The sequence below is a fragment of the Thunnus thynnus genome, chromosome 7 (assembly GCF_963924715.1).
Source record: "Thunnus thynnus chromosome 7, fThuThy2.1, whole genome shotgun sequence".
NCBI lineage: Eukaryota > Metazoa > Chordata > Actinopteri > Scombriformes > Scombridae > Thunnus > Thunnus thynnus.
In genome coordinates, this window is record NC_089523.1 from 19726198 (window position 1) to 19747156 (window position 20959).

The window sequence follows — 20959 nt, forward strand, 5'->3', positions numbered from 1 at the left end:
AATACACTATGTGTGCTGATAGTTTGAAAAGTGACCCTTCATTAAATACACAGCCAGGCAGGGTTCAAGGTGCACTGCCCTCCGTTTGAATAAGTCCACAAGCCTCTGTCCAATCACATTAGTCACTGTGTTCTCAGCAATATTTGCACGACCTCAATCACACAGAGCAAGATTAGCAGGGGTCAAAGTTTCTGTTGAATAATCTGCCTCTGTTTTACATCCCTTTCTCCTACCTCAGTTTTTTCAGTTATGGGCTATCACAGAAATCTTACTCATTTAACTATTAAATTATGATACACAAGGCTATTTGCACTCTTTAATTCTTATCTAAACAGTAGCACACGTGCACTGATTTTATTACCCTGGACTCACTAACGTCAAAACACAACTTTTAGTGTGTGTATGTGCCTGCCTTGTGTTTTTGGGGTTTTTTTTGCATTTCTTTATAAGATTGTAGTTTTGTGGTCCTTTGGGATGTTTGACCTTGTCTGCTGCAAGCTTCTGATACATTTTATGTGCTTGTATTTGTTCCGTAATGTTTTTTTTTCATTAATTCATGCTCTATCCTCTTATATGTGCTTTGATGTTGTCTGCTTTTGGCTTGTTTCTTTTAATGTATTACATCAACATGCCCAGGGACTGCAGATGAAAATGAGCCTTTTGGTTAAATCTAAAACATTTACATCATATTGGTGGTAATTAATGTATGTTGTCCTTGATAAATAAATGAATAAAGTAAAGCTGCAAACATTACATGGGAGAAAAACTCTGTGCTTTTCATTTAGCCACTGGTTAGTTTTCCCTTTCATTTTATTTTTTTCCCAGTCCTACCTCAACCCTCTCTGTATTTGCAGCTGAAATATTTCTGGGTCCCAAGGGCAAGCACATTCCTTCACTCACAGTTGTGCAATCCCTGACAATCACGGTTCCCCCATCCCCCTCTGACTCCCTAAATGCCCAGAACGCTCATAGAGGCAAGCTGTCCAAGCTGTCTGGGCAATGTTCTGCGGTGAATAGGCTGCCCAACCAGACCAGTAAACAAACTCTGAGCCCTGACTTTGCAGAAAACAGCCACAATTTGGATGTAACCTCAAGAGGGTGGAAATATATATCGCTATTTTTTTTGGCACAAATGTAGTGGGCTAAACATAAACACCCACATAAACACTGAAACACAATTAGGCCTATTATGAAATGGCTAAAATACTTCTTTTAAATTTTCAAAATGAAGATGGCATATTTGTTATTATTTGATTTGGTGAAAATACTCAAGTTTGTTTCATATAAAAAATATTGATGATCCTGAGCAGGACAATCTTGTAGTGTACTCAATTTAATTTCAGTAAAACTTTTTTTCCCTTTAAGAAACTTGCATTTTAAGTCTGATCAGTTTTGTTAAGTGTCACATGAAAATGTTTTCAATGTTTATCATCTTTAACTATCTTCACAGTTTGTTTTAATTTGTATTTAGTAACTATACATCAAAATGTAGCTGTGACAGAAAATAGCAGTAGTGACCCCTTTTTTAAAATTAGAACTTTATTTATCATAACACATTACATTTCATCATAGTTCAAATGTTAACCATTGTGAATCGAAATTATAATTAAGTCTTATAACAGGAAATACAAAATAGATGGACAAAGACAATAAAATAAGATAATAATAATAAAAGTACACTAAATAGTTATAAAATAAAGCCAATTCTATATGTTTCCAAAAATATGATTAAAATTATCGATTCTACATATACTCTTATGGTTTTGAGGAGATTTTAGAGAGCTGAAAAATATTTGAAATAAGGAACAGAGAGAATAATGGTAACGGCCCTTTTGCTTCTCATGTGATCCAAAGCACGACACAGCCGCAGATGGATGCTGGTACTTGTAGTAGCGTATTGCATTCCATGTTTTCTAAATGGGACGACAAACACTACATTCCCCATCATGCAACGTCATTTAGCGTACATTTTCACTTCCTGTTAGCTGGGGAAAGATAGCGGAGAAGCGGTCGAAAAAAATTACTGATGTATTTATGTAAAAGTGTAGCATAATTGCTCAGGAACGTGCTATTCTGGAGTTTATAAGGTCCATATTTAGGAGACGAAAATGGTAAATATGAACACAGCACTATTTTCTTCTCATAGTAGCATACAACCGCTAGCTGGCTAGCATTTAGCCAGATAACCTCTTCATTCGTTAGCATGCCAAGGCCACATAATTGATGTCACGATGTTTTTAAAACAGAAACCAGCCACCAATTATAGCAAATAAGTCGTAAGACAGTAGTTTTTACTTTTGTCAAAAGACTTGTGCAAGCTTGTTGTCAAAATTAAAGGGTGTGGTCCAGCTAATGCTACTAGTATCTAAATAACTGCTTCTTAGACGCCCTTCTATTAGTTTGCAACATATTAAACACATTTAACGTTAAATTATAAAACGATTGACAGTTAGGAGCCAAACAGGTAACGTTAGATAATTTTGTCATGACTTATGAATCTTCTGTATACTATAATCACCTGACCTAGACAGTTAGGACAAGCATTGTATTTACACAATTCCTGCTGTAATCGTTTTTTTGTCCCTCTTGTTTTGTAAAATGCGTTATTGCATTGCTTTAGATCCGCTTCATCCTGATCCAGAACCGAGCTGGAAAGACACGACTGGCCAAATGGTATATGCAGTTTGATGATGATGAGAAACAGAAGTTGATAGAGGAAGTGCATGCTGTGGTAACTGTCAGGGATGCCAAGCACACCAACTTTGTGGAGGTATGTATCATATTGTGTGTATGCATGTTTGATTTTTGACACACCTCAGTTCGTTACTTTGATCAGCTGGACCAAAGTTTTCTAAATCCTATCAAGTCCCACAGTATAATGACAGAAACCATGCAAACTCTGTTGTGGCAAGTTCTTAGTGAAATAATTGGTTGACTCATTTGTGTCCCACATTACAAGTATTGTTCCACTTGCTACTTAAAAAATGATAAGGCAGAATTCACATTTAAGAAGCAATTTGAAAAAGTCACTGAAGCCAGTATGTAGCATTTTATCAGTATACCATCCAAAGAAACAAAAAGCTGGTCTATCAGTCAGACTTAATAGGAAATTTCTTTCAACGTCATTAGAAATATACTGGGTGTGTTTCACTTCAAAGCTGGGAAACTTAAACTCAAGTGAAGCTACCATAGTTGTCGTTACATGAGAGACAATGTTGTTAAAAAGGCTTTATTTGTGTTCTCACAGTTCAGGAACTTCAAGATCATTTACCGGCGTTATGCTGGACTGTACTTCTGCATTTGTGTGGATGTGACTGATAACAACCTGGCATACCTCGAGGGAATCCACAACTTTGTAGAGGTAACTGACGCACACAACACATGATATATGGAGATACTCAGTAAGCGAACTATGATGATTTAGTTTTCATGGTCTGATTGTTTTCAGGAATGTCTGTTAATGATTTTCTTCAAAATGTCCCCTCCTCTACTGTCTTGCAGCTTCTTAATATCAGACCTGCATTCTTGTGAGAATTATACTGTGAACTAGACTCAAATGACATGTAGCTGAGGAAATTAATTGTGTTTTATTCAATATTGAAATTTATGGGTGATATGCCTCACATTAAGCATCATACAAGGTGGCTCTACACTAACTACACAATGGTATCTAAATCACTATGATAAATATCCAACATTTTGTTTTCAACAGAATCAAAATGATCAGATCATTGCAAGAACATTCAAATTCCTTTTATGTTTGGTGTGTCATTAACTGTAATCAGTGTTAGATAATGCTAGGTCAAGTGATGCTGGAAATAAGCCTTCAGCAATAGAATAGCAAATTGATCACCAATCACAAACAGCAGCTGACTGCACAGATACTGAAATGACAAATACCACCACACCCAGACAGATAAATATAGAAAACCCCCCCCCCAAAAAACTGAAAACATTTCAGTATTTTTCCTACTCAACATTTCAGATATTGCTTGATAGCAGATACTCAAATAATATAATCTGATTCTGGGCATTTCTTTTTATTTTGTTTTATAATTGGTAGATATTGCCTCACAAATACAGTTTTCCAAAACATCAGTGTATGGTTATAAACAAGGAATAATTCTAGTGTATTTAATCGTGAAAGCATAATCATTGCTGTTCATAGATTAAATGCTTTCTTCAAACAGTAGCCTACTTAAAGGAGAGTGTATGTGCATAGAGCTCAGTTAAGTGAATCAGTCATGCTACTTTCACAAGTATATCAGGAGAAAAGTGGTTTTGTAAATTGTTTTCTTGAATTACACATTTATAACAAGCAAATAAATAAAAGTTAGATGACATGTGACAAATGTCATGGCCCTTAAGTGAACCCATGACTTTTTTTTTTATTTTATTTTTTTTACATAATATCTTCAGTGAACTGAGTCACAAGGCCTAAATATGCTTGATGAAGATCAGTAGGGACATCATGGCCCAAGACCTAGGACAATGTCATTTTAATGGAAAAACAAGACTCCATTCAGGACATGTGTGCCCTGGCCTGCCTTGATCTTTGCTCTTTTCATAATTCATCCTTCAATGTAACTGCTGTGTATTATTACCTTCCACCATAGTATTTACAATGTCATCATTTTGACAAATGTGTCTGTATTGCAGTTTTTCAAAGAGCCTAACTCCATAGAAACTTACACAACAGGTCCCCCCCTATGTATGATAATTTGACAAATTTGTATACCAGCCATGTGTTGCTTGAAGGAATGTATGATGACACAAAAATGTCTGGATCTGGAAGGATTTCATTATAGAAATGCAGAATCTAGATTTCAGATTTATTCGTTTTGTCAGCCAGTATAGCGTAAATGACGTAACACAAGTTATTCTGCCTCTGGAGACCTTCATGCTAATGGTCCATATGGGATAGATGGTGTCATTTTCTTGAATGGTGGACATCTCATGCATTTGAAATAAAACTCTTTAGTTTGGTAATTAATGTATTATTTAGTTAAATCAATGACTTAGTCAGTATAACTAGCTATGTTTATTATAAAACTTGGTAATTATAAGGTGGCATTAGGCAGCTCATTTGCATCTTGTTCAGTCAGTTGGTGAGCTATTTAACAGCTGTTTGTTTTTCTAACCAATTTATATTTTTATTTAAAGAGTACTGACTGCAATTGTGCACTTGAAGTACGATCTACTGTTTGTTTTTGGCTAAAACAAACAGACTGTTTTCTATCCAGAGTCCAGGGGTGAAGGTCATTTCATGTAATGTTTGACTATGAAGGAATGCATGTTAAGTGCGTTTTACAGTCTTACTTAGTGCTTATAAAGTTCGCTGTTAGATTTGCCCACAGATTCATAGACAAATAACCATCTGAAAATCAATGCAATGATTTGAAAACTGTTAAAATATCAGGTTAAGATAAACGGAGTTGAATTGCACAACAGTTCGCAGTAGGACATCATGGTACTTCAATACTACTCTCATTAGCAAATTCTTAACAAGAGGTCAGTAGGTGTGCCATTGTAAACGATACTATATCAGTTTAAAAATCATCTCTTGTGGAAACAAGATGAGACGAGAACCACATTAATTTTAATTTGGCATATTTTAGATGGATGTCCTTGTAGTGGAAATCAGCCTATTACATGGTTGTTAAGTGGATTCTGCTGCTACTACAGCGTCATTGTATTTCTGCACTAATGCATCACATTCAACTAATTACCGTATATCTTTATGCCTTCTCAAAGTAGACTATTTAGTTATGTGCTGGCTGTTATCTGATTAAATAAAAACTGTTCCTCTCTTTCCTGCCAGGTGCTGAATGAGTATTTTCACAACGTGTGTGAATTGGACCTTGTGTTCAACTTCTACAAGGTAAGGACATCGAGAGATAATTTTTGCTTTGTGAGATTTTCACATTACTTTAAAAACACCTTGATCAGACAGGAGGAGCAGAGGAGGACAAAAGGCTGATGAGAAAATGTCTTTCCTTGTAATACCATGGCAACTGATATGCACTGTAATTCTCAACCACAGCAGTCATTCAGTGAAATTAAACTAAATTTATATATATATATATATATATATATATATATATATATATATATATATATATACATACATATATGTAAATGCTAAGCAGCAAAGACATCTGAGCATCCCCCACCTGTTGCTACTTTTCTTGCTAATTAAATAAAGTGTCTGAACATCCACCTCCATGTTTCGCTTAAGCAAAGCACCACCCACGTTTGTCACAGCACTGTTTGACATGTTACAACAAGGAAAAAAAAGAGAAATCCTCATTTCTGGAAAATGAAACTGATCTACTGCTGCTCTTAGGCCAAAACTATTTTAAAATCTCAAGTCACCCACTCCTTTCAAGTTTGTGATTTCATATTCTCCATGTTTATTCGTCTGCGCTAACATTAGCCACTCAGTGTGTTTAGTCATCAACTGGTTATTTTTAATGTTTTGATGACACAGAGGTCAAGTTGTGCAATGATAACAACAGGCTAGATGATGACTTAGCATTGTATAGCAATTTCCCAGGAAACCCAATCCTTTCAAGTATAGGGAAGAAGGTAGTGTCACTTTGCTTTCAGTCACAGCTATGTTACATGTGGTTTGTCATATTCATACTTTATTTTAGTCTTTCTGTTCCTCTCTTCGCAACGATGGAGCACTTCTGTCCTGTAATACATGGCCTGTCTTTGTTTCCAGGTGTACACGGTGGTAGATGAGATGTTCCTAGCAGGAGAAATCAGGGAGACCAGTCAGACCAAGGTCCTCAAGCAGCTCCTCATGCTCCAGTCGCTTGAGTAGAAAACAGATAACCATCCTTCCTATCTGCCCATTAATCTGCTGCCCTGGCACCTAAACTAACCCCACCCTTTATTCCTGTCACTCTGGAAAGGATTCCCCCCCTTATCATTTTCCTGCCTCGACAGAGCAGACGACACCCCTTACAGAACTTCAGGAGGGGACTGTTTAGAAATAGAAATGCATAATATTGTTTACAAATGGATATATGTAATATGGAAGTTAAGGTAACCTGTTTGTCATAGCAATCAATGTGTTGCAATATTCTGTATCTGTACGGCTAATGAAGTCGCCTCGTATAAAGGCAGTACATTTCAACATGTTGCAGATATGACCTTTTGACATTTCATATACCGCTCTGAGTTACAATTAACTTTATATCTTACATTAACTTTTCCCAAATCTAGGGGCTGCAGGAATTAGTTATTTCATAGAGTACCTGTTTGCATTTATTGCTGTGCAGTGTGGAAACACTGAAAAAGATCCACCAGTGTGACACTGCCCTCCCGTGCCCCCCCTCCTCTCTACCCTTCATTAACCTCAATATTCGTTTAAAGGCACTACTGTAACTAACAAGCACCATATATAAAGAGAAACCGCCTATAATCATCCATGTGCATCCAGCACTTGACTGACTTACAACAATCTTGCAGCCAGCCGCCTGTATAAAAACTGTGTAAAGCCAAGACCTTGCCAGTGATGTCGTAATAGACTCGTCATGGCAACTGTGCATTTTATATCTGGATCACAGTGCTAGCAAACTACAACTAGAAAGCCCTTTCGAGCAATTGACCCACCACAGCAAGTTCATAATTAAATGGAGAGTACTTAAGATGAGTGCCATTTTGACGGTGTGTTATGGCAACCTGTGCTGTGTCAGACATCCTCACGACTGATGATGATAAACAGTGTAGGTTATGTTGTCTCAGACGGCTGCACTCTGGATGTTGTAATCATTACGATGGCATCTCAAGTAATGCAGATCATCTGATGCAACTCTACAATAAATGGTGCTTGTTGGTCACACTTAAAACACTTAAAACACACTCAGACGGAAACCAACCTGGAAATACAAAGTATATTTTACATAAAGCAGTACTGTGAAGTTTGCTTCGTATGGTCTGTACATACCGTGTATCTTGCGTACGTTGAATATTGTGAAATTACCACATTCATTCCAGAAAGAGTGATTCCTGCTCACTCTATGTATGATCTGAACAGTATTTACTTGTTTAAAATCCATGAAATTCCTTTGGCATCACATAAAATAAACAGGCTTTTAAATTTCTTTAACAAGCCAAAAAAAATCGACTTTTATGTTGTTGAGACTACCTGTCAAACTCTAGTTTTAACCATATCCAGTCACAAAAGTATCAAAGGTGGTTTCAAATGTTACTGTTGTTGAACTTTTGAATTTTTTTAATGATTAGGCAATAGTGAAATATGTACTGCTTCCCTTCTCGTCCACCTGTGTGAGTTTGTTGATGGAAGATGTGTGTTTGTATGTATTACTCAACTACCCACTTCAATATGTCCCATTATATGTAAATAAAATAAAAGATGAAGTGATACATGAACATTGATTGGTCTCTTCCTCTAATTGATGATAATCTTATATGAAAAAGGAATTGCATCAAAATTAAAAATTGGAATTGTATCTTTTAGACCTTATTGCCTGAAAATTAGTTAAATTCCTTAAAATTCAGGTAATAAATATTCTTCCTTGACATGTTTGTCGGCTTAGCAAGTATTCAGTATGCCTCAGCTTTTAACAAGACCTAAAGAAAAAAGAAAACAGTTGACCTCATAAATTAACCTGTAAAAGTAATCTTTAAACACAGGAACCCTAATGTTTTAAATCCAATGAATTAGCACCATCTGGTGGCATGTCATATCAGCCTCTCCATGGTAAATTATGCTATTTGGTTATGAGGTCATACTGACAGCCTGTCTAGGATCAATAAATCAGTCAATATATCCACATCAGCTACATTAAACCACTCTAGCCGTTGCTCCATCGACCCAGGAGCATAAATCCAGACAATTGGACATGAAGGGCATTTACTCCTGAGTCCTCTTGATATCCTAACCTCACCCAGACTGCCTCAGAGAAACGATTTGACTGAAGAATGGCGGATGAGCCAAATGAATCATGGACATGGATTCTATTGTTAGATTTCACGGCTCGCCTATTCAGCTGGCTATCAATTGAATGTGCACTAACTCGTTGCTCACGTTTGTGAATACAGGAAAGGCAGTTACAGTACACTAATATTCAAGAATCTGGTGTGCTGTAACTCTTGCGGGCTACAACCTGAGCACAGATTCATTAACATCCAGGAGACAGGTGAAAGATTTTAACTGAAAAACCAAGCAAGTTTACTGGGAATTGCATAATCATTACAATCAATGAGCAACACTCACCCTCAATGGACAATAGACAAATCTTATTTACAGCATAGGTTACTTGAGATGTACAGTAGTATTTCAATGGATTATATAACATTAGTTACTAAGAAACAACTGAGTTGGACTGCGTTCATGATATGACTGAATCCATACAGGTTGAAGTCAGAAAATAATCCTTATATGGCTTTTTTTATGAGCTCTTATTATGAACTGTACAGATAATACGTACAGATCAACAGTAAAGATAAAGAGGCTGTGCCATGTCTGCAACAACTTGTGAATATGAGTGATCAGAGTTGCTACTGATGGCCTCCTACAGCTACAGGAAGTCAACATCCTCTCATCATTACCTCCACGTCAGCAGCGCGTAATAAACAAATTAAACCTCAGACAGCAGGAGTTCTCACTCAAGTCGTGCCTCCTGACAGCAACAAACAAGGGAATCAAATTAAGATCTCAGTTGTTATTTAGTAAGAAATGATGATAACATCTACAATTAAAATCTTTATTACAGTATACAGTTCAAGTAAAATAAAATGTACAATTCTGTAGTTACAGCATATAAACAGAACAAAAAAAAAAAAAAAAAAGTAAAAGTGCACTTGCAGAAGGAGACAAACTATCACACAATGCCAAGATTTTGTGAAAATGGTTTTGACCATCTGTCTCTTGATATCTTATATGTCCTATATCCTGTTTGCACCATTCACCTTCTTCCTCCTGTAGGTGTGCTGGCTCAATTGAGCTGAAACTCATATGGTTTGTCTGGGAGGAAATATGCTAACACATGAGGAGAAGACATGAGAAATAGGTTTTTTGTAGGCAGTTTGTTTTTGATCTCCTCTTGGCTGGGTCGGTTTGACCTGCTCTCAGTGGTTCAGACAGAAGCAGTGCATTTGACTCAACAGTAGGGCAAGAGTTTGGGAAGTTTTTAAAGTTATTATCTCGCATTCTCTTCCAGCACCACCACAGACCTTACTGTCAAGTGTTACGTGGAAGGAGGAAAGCATGTTTCAGTGGAAATTCCCTACTCTCTGGGGCAACACAGGGTCTGATCTAAGGAGAAAACATCTGGGTCAGCTCTGCAAACTCACTATGTATCAGAGCAGACAGCTGCTTCTGTGCTAAACAAAGGAGAAGTAAAAACTACTTGCAGGGTTAAAAACAGAATCCTGACTTTAATCAAGGCTCGCGTACAACTTTGCACGATTAAACTGTGTCAAGCCTCTATGAGGGAACTGGGTGGGCGGCAGGAACTTTTCCCCAAACATGGCACTGAGGCAAAACCAACTGTGGTTTCCTGTGACGTCCCTTGTACAGTATGTGCATGAGGACCAGCATGAATTAAAGGGAGGTCAAGAAAATGGAGAAAAAAGCCCAGCAGGAGGAGTCAAAGACATTGTTAGTTTTGCAAAGAATTGATGACCCTTTCTTAACCTTCTACTGTAATGAGACCAGAGATGCAGGGATTTCAACATGGGCTAAATCTGATCATGGAAATCTACGGACTTTGGGACCATTGGAGTAAAATAAAGAGGAAAATATCTCTTTTTTTGTGCTTTTAACCTAACACCAAGCTCATTTTGTGGAAAGTGGAGTGACTGGACCATTCCCTTTGGGGACACGGTGATGGGAGTGCTAAAAATTCGCAATATCGAGTATTTCACTATGGCCAATACTCTACAGCATAATAGTGCATTTTAACGCAAAGCAAAAATTCAACAGACTCAATGTAACACGCACTCTAGAGTTAGTAAAAGCCTCGAGCTCTACATTTGGATCTGTATTACTTCAAAAATGCACTTTATGCCACCAGTTAGCTGCTTCAATTTGGATCAGTTCTGAGAAAAACTACTGGACAACAAATGCAGAAACCCTATAAAAGATTCACACTGTATCTGGTTTATATTTATATACAGTAATTATAAACCAAACTCTGTGCATGTTGACTTCACTTTACTCATCAGAGGACACGTTTAGATGGTTTATCACTTAGTCACTATCAATGACAGACTGAAGTTATAAAGAGGAAAACTGAGTGCAAATAAGGACTCAAACAAATGGTTAATAAAAAGCAAAATATCAATGTTTCAACTCAAAAAAAGCTGACCAAGCTATTCATGAATCATATCTGGACAGGTTGAATTATGAATATATGCAGAACAGTTTAACAATAATAATTTACAACCAAAGATGTGCAAAAGTAGAAAGCATATTACTAAAACCAGAAAGAAAAGCACAGAGATAAAAACAACAGTGGGGCAGCCCATACACACAACCCTTGACTTGTCCTTGTCTGGTAAGCAACTGAGAAACCGTTTTTCAGCTTCTTTATGATCCCAGTGTGTTCACACTGAGGGGTTTCCCTGTCCAGTCGCAGGGGCAAAGCTGACCTCCTCAGGCAAGAAGTAGAGACTCTTGCCAGAGGTCAGGGGTCAGGGATTGCAGTGATCTCCGTGACCACTCATCCAGGTGATCCAAGGTGTGTGAGACTGCAGAGGGAAGGGCACCACACACCAAAAAACACCTGGAGCTGAGATGTGGAAGGAGATGAGAAGTAGAAGTATTATAACAAGTAAAATGGAAAAAAATATTGGGAGATTCCAGATAAAGATGAGTTGATAGCATTGCCACTGACCTGTAGGGGACATCCTCTCTGTGTGGGCCTGTATGCTGAGGTGAGGGTGGGGCCCCGATCCCTAGCAATTACACTGCTGTTTATTCTGTGTGGTGTTGCCTCTCGGCTGTCGCAGCTGCCTCAACGAAGCATCTCCATACTGGATACCTGAACCCATCCTCTCAGGGTCCAACTCTCCTTTGAAATGAACCAAAACGACAAATGTCACAGATGAAGACAAATACGCTACAAACTGTCATGCAGCCGTACAGGAAGATCCACAGGGCTTCACTCTCACAGAAACACCCAAGTCAGAGACACCTCTTCGACAAACAAATGAGTAGGCGTTACCTGAATCGATCTTGTTGAGGATGGTGCGAGCGCACTTCAGGAAACCCTCCTCCACATTCTCCCCCGTCAGAGCACTGGTCTCCAGGAACATCAGCTCTACGTATGCAGAAAAAAAAAAAAAACACACATTCAAGGTGGAAGAAAAAAAAAGGAGAAACAAAAGATAAGATAAGGAAGCATAAATAATGGCAAGCAAGTGGAAGAAGTAAGAAGTAGAGATGCAGACTTGACATGTGAGATAATGCGGATTTAACATCAGTTACCATTCTCCTGAGCGAAGCGCGAGGCCTCCAGGAAGGTCACCTCTCTGTCTGCGTCCAGGTCCTTCTTGTTGCCGCACAGGATGATAACAATGTTTGGGCTCGCCAGTGTTCGTGCATCTGTCAGCCAGTTGGTCAGGGCGTTATATGTCTCTCGGCTGTAAGACAGGACGGGACAGATGAACACATAGTGGGATGAGAGGACACATTCAAGTTTGTTGTATAGTTGGGGTAAAGCGTCGCCCTGTAGCATGTTAAGTTCAAATGTTAATCATGTCCATAGTCGTCAGGATTCACATGACATACACATTGACTACACCTGTTAACATGTCCACCTGTAAGTATAAGTATAAATGGAACCACATGCACATATGCTATCGGTGTCCATTTACAGGACTTTGTGTGGTAAAGAATGCACTCCCATTTCTGTTTATTAAATTAAATTATTAAAGCCGCCCTCCACTCAAAGATGTGTTTCGCCTGTTGTTGTTTTACTTAGATGTTTTTACCCTCACTGTGCAGAGTTTGACACTAGAAGGCTGTTTTCACATTCATCTACTGAAGGAGGAAAGTTTCTCTGTGCTCACCGATAATCTGAGTTTAAGGCGTGTACCTACAAGCATTATTTGTGACATCACAAATCATAGATTCTGGGTTTTTTTTAATGAGTGAGAAGGAGGATATGTAATTTTAACAATGCTCAACTTGGTAATTTTATAATGGATTTTTATTTTTCTTCCTCAAATAGTGGCCTCCTCCTTCATCTAAACACCTGAAACACCTTAACATAAATGCTTGCTTACTAGCTTAATAGCCAGAGATTGTTCCCATCCAAGGAAAAAATACTATCTGCAAGAGTGTGAGATCAGAAATATTTCAGATATATCATAATTACTGTGTCTTCAAGGGGCATTAAAGTTAGTGTCAGTTAACTTGAATTAGCCAATCAAATAAAATTTTGAAACTTTATAGCCTATCTCTTGGTGGGGTAATAATTTATACCGTCTTTGTGCATGTCGTTACAAAGCAACAGTTTTGCAACAAACAAAAGTACATGTTTTGAAACTTTAACTCAACTCAACCCAACTTTATTCACAACACAGCTGGTCTAAAGGTTAGACAGATAGAGACTGAGTCACAGAGGGAACTTTCATGGAACCTTCTCTGGGTTGAAGCCACCGGTCACCGTGGAGACAGGACCCTGGTGTCCATGGTAGCATGAGGGTGTGGGTGCGGGTCAGCAGAAAATTATGTTTAACAGCTGTACTCACAAACGGCTAAAGGATGACATCATCCCTTATTCACATGCTGAGGGGACCCAGGCTGTTCAGTCACCATCTAAATCACAAACTCTTTCACTCCTTCATCTACTTTCCTGTCCATCTTCCTGCTAACCTTTTCACCTGTAAAAAGTGATAAAATGTCTCCATCTCCCACTCGCTCTTGTTTTCCCCATCTTCATGGTTCCTCCCTGTGCAGTTTTCTCCCTTCGCTCTCCCTGTTTTTTCCTCAAGTGACACTTTCTGTGATGGACTTCTGCTTTCCCCAGACTGCTGCCTGCCAGAGGATGCCACTATATTACAGCTCCTGCCAGTCTGCGCTCCACTTCCCTGCTCCACAAAACCCCATACATTCTCACAAACACAAACTGTATTACACTCCTGTCACTCTGCATTACTGAATTCACTCCATCTTGATTTCACAACCTCTCTATTGTAACCCATAGCTTATGGAACAGAAGCCTGTGAGTGGGTTCTGGTTTTCACATCGCCGTATGTCCTGGTACATAGTCATTAAATTGCACAATTTCTGGAGGTGGTATGGACACTATTTATTTACACCACTCATAAAAATAAAGTGTGTAAATTAAAGTTAAAAAACTGAGAGAGAGGAGAAAAATGATTACAAGCTACATTTTTGTAAAATTTTGTTGAGGCCACTAAGTTTACTCAGTGTGATTACTACTTAGGCAAAAAACCTTGTTTTCTGTGTTCCTGGTAGGGATGCATACTAATATTGGATATCTGGTACGATACTGACTAAAGTAGCTAGATTGGGTATCGGTGACAATGGGGCAGATCTAGGCCGATCTATTACCTAGAAAGGAAGACACAGCGGGCCTGTGGTGCCGTTAGATGCTTTTCTCCCGCCGGAGCCGGGTTGCTGCTGTTGTTTCAGCATTGTGAAGCACAAGGCTAAATAGACAGTACAACGTGTATGCTAACTTATAACACTATGTGAAGTTGTTTTGGACGCTATCTTTAGTAAACGTCAGCTGTCCCAAGGTGCCTGTGGAAAAGTTAAAGTCCACCTCTTGTCAAATATTTGTTTTTCGTCTTGTTCCTTCAGTTGGATGTTTGACCTTCACTGTGCAGAATGATGTATGTGCAGAGTTTGACAATAGAAGGATGTTTTCACTTTCGTCTGCTGAAGAAAGAAAGTTTCTCTGAGCTCACCTTAAATCTGAGTTTAAAGACACGTACCAACGAGCATGATTTGTGACATCACGACTAGTTCGGAAGCCGATCCTGGTCAAACAGGCAACTTTCTCAAGTGTAATGTGGAAACTTGAAGCCTCCAATACACATGCACTGAGAATGGACGTCTATAGAACATTGAATGCTTTCCTACACTGGCAGAAAATGTGGATAGCATGCTTGTGTATCCCACAATGGGGAGTATGTAAAATTAGAAGAATGCAGCGATTGTTTTACCTGGTAATATCATAGACAAGGAGCGCTCCTGCTGCTCCTCGGTAGTAGCTCCGTGTCACAGAACTGTGGAGGGAACGCAGACATCTTAGTTAAAATACTGAATTCAGAATTACTATCATCATCATCAAGGTGCCTTATAGTTCAGCACTTATCTACTCCAATGGTGCTGCTCAGCGGTATAAGTTGTGGTTGCACTGTGAAGCATGTGTGTTCAGCAATTCACAGTAACTTCGTATTTTCAAAAACTTTGTTTCTAAGCAGGAAATATTGGAGAACATTACCGGAATCGCTCCTGTCCAGCAGTGTCCCAGATCTGCAGTTTGACTGTCTTCCCACCAACATTGACCACTCTGGAGCCAAACTCCACGCCTATGGTGTGGTTGGAGTCCTGTTTGACTGCAGCAAGAGCACAGAGAAAGAGAAAAGAGAGTGAAAAAATGCAGAGAAAGTGAGCTATTAGCAGAGCAGAACAGTAACTTTGGTGCTGGTCTTGTAATAATGCACTTATGTATTATTTCTTTGCAACACTCTGAACAAAAGTGGCACTAAGAGTAAAGTCTTTCCATTTAACCTACGTGTGCACCGGTATAATGGAGACGACACTTTCAACTCTGCTCCAAGAATCTCAGTTTAAATCTATAATATGTTGGTGTGTTGTGCTTGTTGAATAGACATGAGCTGTTATCTTCAAACGGCTCATATCCACATCAGAGGACCAGAGGGAATCCAGGAGATTAACACTGTCAACCTGCCCTCCCTTTCTCTCTCTGCTGACAGCACAGGGACCTAACACGTCTTTAATTAAATTAATCTATGTGTGTGTTAGTGGTTGTGTGTATGTCTGAGTTTTTTGTGATTTTAGTGGATTTTTAGACCACTACTTGCATAGATCACACTGATTATTTATTTAGACTACCTGCAGGAACGAAAAAAAAAAGTTTTAGTTATAAGCCACCCACCAATCTTATACAAAACACCTAATTTCAAGGGTTCTGTGTATAATTTAATACAATGCAGTACAACAGGTCTGCCACAAAGTCTACCTCTATGACACTTGTAATGTTTGTTGACACTGTTTTAAAGAGGTGTTGTTTTGACTCAATGTGACGGTGTTGTTGGATTGTACTGATGCGCTTCACTGCTCATACTGAAAGCTGTGTATGTATATGGGCGTGGATGGAAAGTACAAACCACCACGGAGGATTAACTGTGCAGCTTGATAAATTTTCATCTCTGCATCCTGAAAAGTATTTTATTTTTAGGTCTTGCATGTCCGGAACAGTCTGAACCAGTGAATCGTGGCGTCATGCCTTATGTTTGTCTGTTAACGTTAGGAATCTGGGCAGACGCGAAACTATTCTGCTCCTTTGTGAAAGAATGACTTTCTCAGGAGGAACTGTGAGTGCAACCTCACAGCAGAGAGTGAGAGTGACTGTTTTGCGACTTCTCTGTCACCTCCTGACTGTGCACGGCATGAAACGACTTATGAAATCAACAGGACTAATTACATGGCCGTTTCAATTTCTGTGTCTGTGTAACAATACAATTACATATTTACTGTAATAGATCCCCGGCGTGACTAATGGGCTTTAATGAAGGAGAACTTACACTTGTTCTCAATGAACTGGTGGAGGAGGCAGGATTTCCCCGTCCCGGCACTGCCGATCACCAGGAACTTAAACAGGAAGTCTGAAAGCAGAAGAGAGGAGGTAGCGATCAATGCAACACCAATGTCAGGAATGAATCTAAACCTGCTGCTCTGTGCTCTTCCATCCTCAGAGACAATCCTTTTAATCCCATTGAGCTACTACTTTCACAGTGTCCAACAACCCCAAATTAGCCTTCTAATCACCTGGCATTGCATGCAATCAGTATAACATGCTGCTTACTTCTAATTTAATTGCTTGTTTGTCTGAGGTGGAGAATGACCGTGTTTGAAACCTTGAAGAAGCACTTAATAATACATGTCATTAGAGCAAAGCCAAGGTATTAGAGTTATTAAACATGGCTTAGAGGTAACTGACTTGCACAGGGATTCAATGACCACAGCCAGCTGGTTGTACAGATGTTGTTTTTGTTGTGAAGAGTGGGCCCTTGCTCCGGAGAGTACAACCCATCCCACACAGATGATCCAGAGCCCAAATGACTAAGGCCCCTGACATGTAAGGCCATCTAAAGTGAAGACAGTCTTTGTGTGCTGTGACTAAAGATAGGGCAATAGGCATTTACATACGTAGGCTATGCCGCACTTCCGACTAGATCCATGAGATATTAAACAATGTAATGATTGAGGAGATGAAAAGTATGGGTGGGAGACACATAAGTTGAGTCTGTGTTAGTGAGTAATGCACAGAGAGGTAGTAAAAGAATAACAGGAAATCCGAGAGTGGTGGTGTGTTTAAGAAAATACTGATTGCAAACTACACCTTTCCTCTGGAGAGCCTGCTTCAGTTGGAGTTTAAGGACAGTAAGCAATTTTCGGTTTAAGCTTAAGCGCTGGCTCTGCAGGCAGGGGTGCTGGCCTAGCAAATGATTAGTGACTACTGTTGAGATTAGCAGCCAGGTGAACATCCTGTGAATATTCAGCTCCACACAAGGTCAACAGAAGAGGCAGTTGTTTAGGAAAAAAGGGAGAGCGGATGAGATTGATCTTTTGTTCCTGTGTGACATTTAAACTTATTATGCTGGTGCTCTTGAGGCCACCTTCATCTGCTATCACGCACACATACACACACACACACACGCTGCCAGCACAGTTTATAGTGCACCTTTGTTTGTTGAAGCAGGTGTTTTCTCAAGCAACACGAGCTAGAGGTCGAATACATGGCAACAGAGTGGCGGCAGCAAAGCGAAGGTGCCAACACGCACTTTGAGTTTTCTTCTGCAACAGCAGTCAGTGTAACATCTCAAACACGCGTCGTCAATGGCCGTGACAGCAAAACTGACAGGATCAAAAGCTAACAGCTCTGTTTTAAAAGCTTGCCTCAGCTTTTCGGCGTCTTCACAGGCATCACATATTCCCCTGTGAGATCTGCATACAACAATCAAGCTGTCAATATGTCAAAGCAATATGGAGAGAAGAGTGCAGCGCTGCCCTCCTCAACGGCAGCCTTTCAGGCTATTGTGTTCTTTTACACATCAATATTAAATAACCCCTGAGGGAGACAGACTATCAGTGGTATGTGCATTCACTTACACTGTGACAACATTTAACACAATCAGGCCCAGATCTACCTAAGGTTTATGTCTGGTGCACAGGGCACTTGATTGCATATGCATCTGTTTCATCCATGAATGCAGCGCAAGACAGAAGGCAAATATGGATATTGGAGATATTAGATTTAATTTCACTAGTAATAAAATATGATACAAAATGTCACGTGTACTAATGGCTAAAGTTAATGCAAAGCAACACAACATACTATTTTTTTTATACGCAAGATGATGTTAGGTGATGTTAATAGAGCTGAAATGACTAATTGCCAACAATTTCGATGACTAAGTAATTGTTTCAGTAACTTCCGAAGCAAAAACACAAAACATCCTCTGGTTCCAGCTTCTCAAATGTGAGGATTTTCTTATTTTTTGTTTTATATCCCAATAAATTTAACATTCACGGTTTTGGACTGTTGGTCAAAACAACATCAACTTGGTCTCTAGGAACTTGTGATGGAGATTTTCCAGACTAAACAATAACACCAAACAAATGCTAAAAAACATTCTTTGTTTTATCAAAGTAGTATCCATGTAGAGCTTTACTTCAGAATCACTCTGAAAAATGACTCCTAATACATTAGTGGGTAAAATCTATCAGATAATAATATTTGATTTTTAGAAAAAAAATTCTATACCTATACGATAAACTATTGAAAGAACAAAAACATAAAGAATGAAAAATGTAATGAATTTCTGGGAAAATTTATTGTGGCCATGTACTTATTGTACTTACTGTAATATATATATATATATTTTTGGCCAGACTACTGGCCCTCCAGGAGAGGAGACAGCACAGGAGACTGAGACAGAAATCAATAAAAGGCTATTACAGCTACCATTAGCGCTGGCACTTTTACATAAATACTGCCCACTGGGATAAAGTTTCATACAAGGAATGAGGGATACAGGGAACAAGTAGAAACAGATGGAGAGAGTATGTGTGTGTGAGAGAGATGGAGGGGGGTGGGGAGGGGGGGGGGATGCAACAGCACAGACTGATGGTGTGACATTTCAAAACAACTCAGTCTACAGTGTCTGGCCTATTGTGCAACTCCTACTATCAAACAGAGTCGTGTTAAATGAATTTATACAGGATAGAAATACCTTCCTGTCAGTAGCACTAGTGGTTTCGCATATAATGCCAATGCTCGCAGACAGGTGAAACTATGTTTTTTTATAAACATTAGTTTAGACTGTCTGCAGTACAGAGGTGAAGCTACAGGGATTGAGGATGTGGTGGAGACCACGCCTTTCTTGCAACTGCTCGACAGGTAACTGAGGGATGATTAGCCACAGCTACCCAACTTCCTCATTTAGGCCTTGCAGCTAAATAGCTAACGTTACTTCTGTCAAAATACACAGCACCTATGATTGCATGCAACATTATTACAGCTTGCAAGGTCACCCAATCTGGTTCACTTTCAGCAAGCTCGGGTTACCTCAGCGTCTGTGTACACGTCCTTCAAGTATCGACATGTTACTGCAGCTCTGTGTCTGAAGTTTGTCCTAACTTTTTTTTTTTTTTTTTTTTTACCTGGAAATGAATCACCATCTAACGTTATTTGCTGATGTTACTGACCGTTTCAGGAAGCACTGCGCTCCGCCATCGTAGGATAGATGTGCCAATTAATACACATGAAGCACATCAGTTACGGCGGTTTACTCATATGAAATGTCAGCAGCAAACAGTAGTTATCACTATTAAAACAATCAGACATGATGAGGTGGCAGGTTAGCCAGCAGCTAACCTAAGCTACTCATTTAGCTTGCTGTCACATCAGACCACAGAGCTCAGTGTATGTAACAGCTAGCAAGCGTGAAATTAGTCCACCGCCTCGCACAAACATACCGTATGTCTCAGACATGTTGACCCTCGCTGTATTAAGGACTCAGTCGGACCTTTTTTTACTGTTGTCTCGGTGTTGTGACAGCTGTGTTCGCTGGGTTCACACCTCTTTGGTGTATTTATCTACGATGCTAGAGGTTTCCTTGATCCCTTCCTAGCTACCTTCGCTCCGACCATAACCAAACACAGCGGCTGCGTGCTACGTCATTCGTCATCTAGTGTTGCCTTCACGTATCGTTGGCCATGTTGGAATTTTTAATTCATGATCAACGGCACAAACCCGACAAAATGGTCGAAAATAAGCCGGTGTCTCTTTGGAATAACAGGAATTTGATGAGATTTGGTTTGTACACATATCATATTCTGAGTCTATATCGTATACCTCATTAATACCCCCAAAGATCAACAAGAAAATTAGATGGAATTAGACAATTTATTATTAAGTTGGCATTTGTTTCCTTCCGTTTGTCAAAAGTGTGTCCCCGTGGATTTTTAAGTAAAGCAAAAGATTACAAAGACTATTATACCACAGTTTCCATTTTGTTTTATTGTTAATTAACCTAAATTCACGAAAAGTCGTTTTTAGTAATGAAAAGAAAGTCTCCACTTAGAGAATTTGAAGGCACCATTACCACTCAAGTCTAATTACCGGCATTTCTCATTATCAATTAAAACAGTTTCATTCAGAAAACACAATGTTAGTCTAGTCAGAATTAGTTG

The 20959-nt window shown here is 39.1% G+C and overlaps 2 protein-coding genes across 2 annotated transcripts; one reads left to right on the forward strand and one right to left on the reverse strand.

The window, feature by feature from the left end:
- Positions 1-1947: 1947 nt before the first annotated feature.
- On the forward strand, positions 1948-8403 carry ap2s1 (adaptor related protein complex 2 subunit sigma 1). The gene is made up of 5 exons (XM_067594786.1): positions 1948-2111; positions 2621-2770; positions 3248-3361; positions 5822-5881; positions 6728-8403. The coding sequence occupies exons 1-5, from the start codon at positions 2109-2111 to the stop codon at positions 6827-6829; spliced, it is 429 nt and encodes a 142-aa protein (XP_067450887.1). The 5' UTR covers positions 1948-2108; the 3' UTR covers positions 6830-8403.
- A 778-nt stretch (positions 8404-9181) lies between these two features.
- On the reverse strand, positions 9182-20440 carry rab4b (RAB4B, member RAS oncogene family). The gene is made up of 8 exons (XM_067594785.1): positions 20243-20440; positions 16786-16866; positions 15459-15573; positions 15178-15240; positions 12467-12621; positions 12204-12299; positions 11874-12050; positions 9182-11768 (listed from the first exon to the last, which is right to left on the reverse strand). Exons 1-7 carry the CDS (start codon positions 20256-20258, stop codon positions 11935-11937), a joined length of 642 nt encoding a protein of 213 aa, XP_067450886.1. The 5' UTR covers positions 20259-20440; the 3' UTR covers positions 9182-11768; positions 11874-11934.
- Positions 20441-20959: the final 519 nt, after the last annotated feature.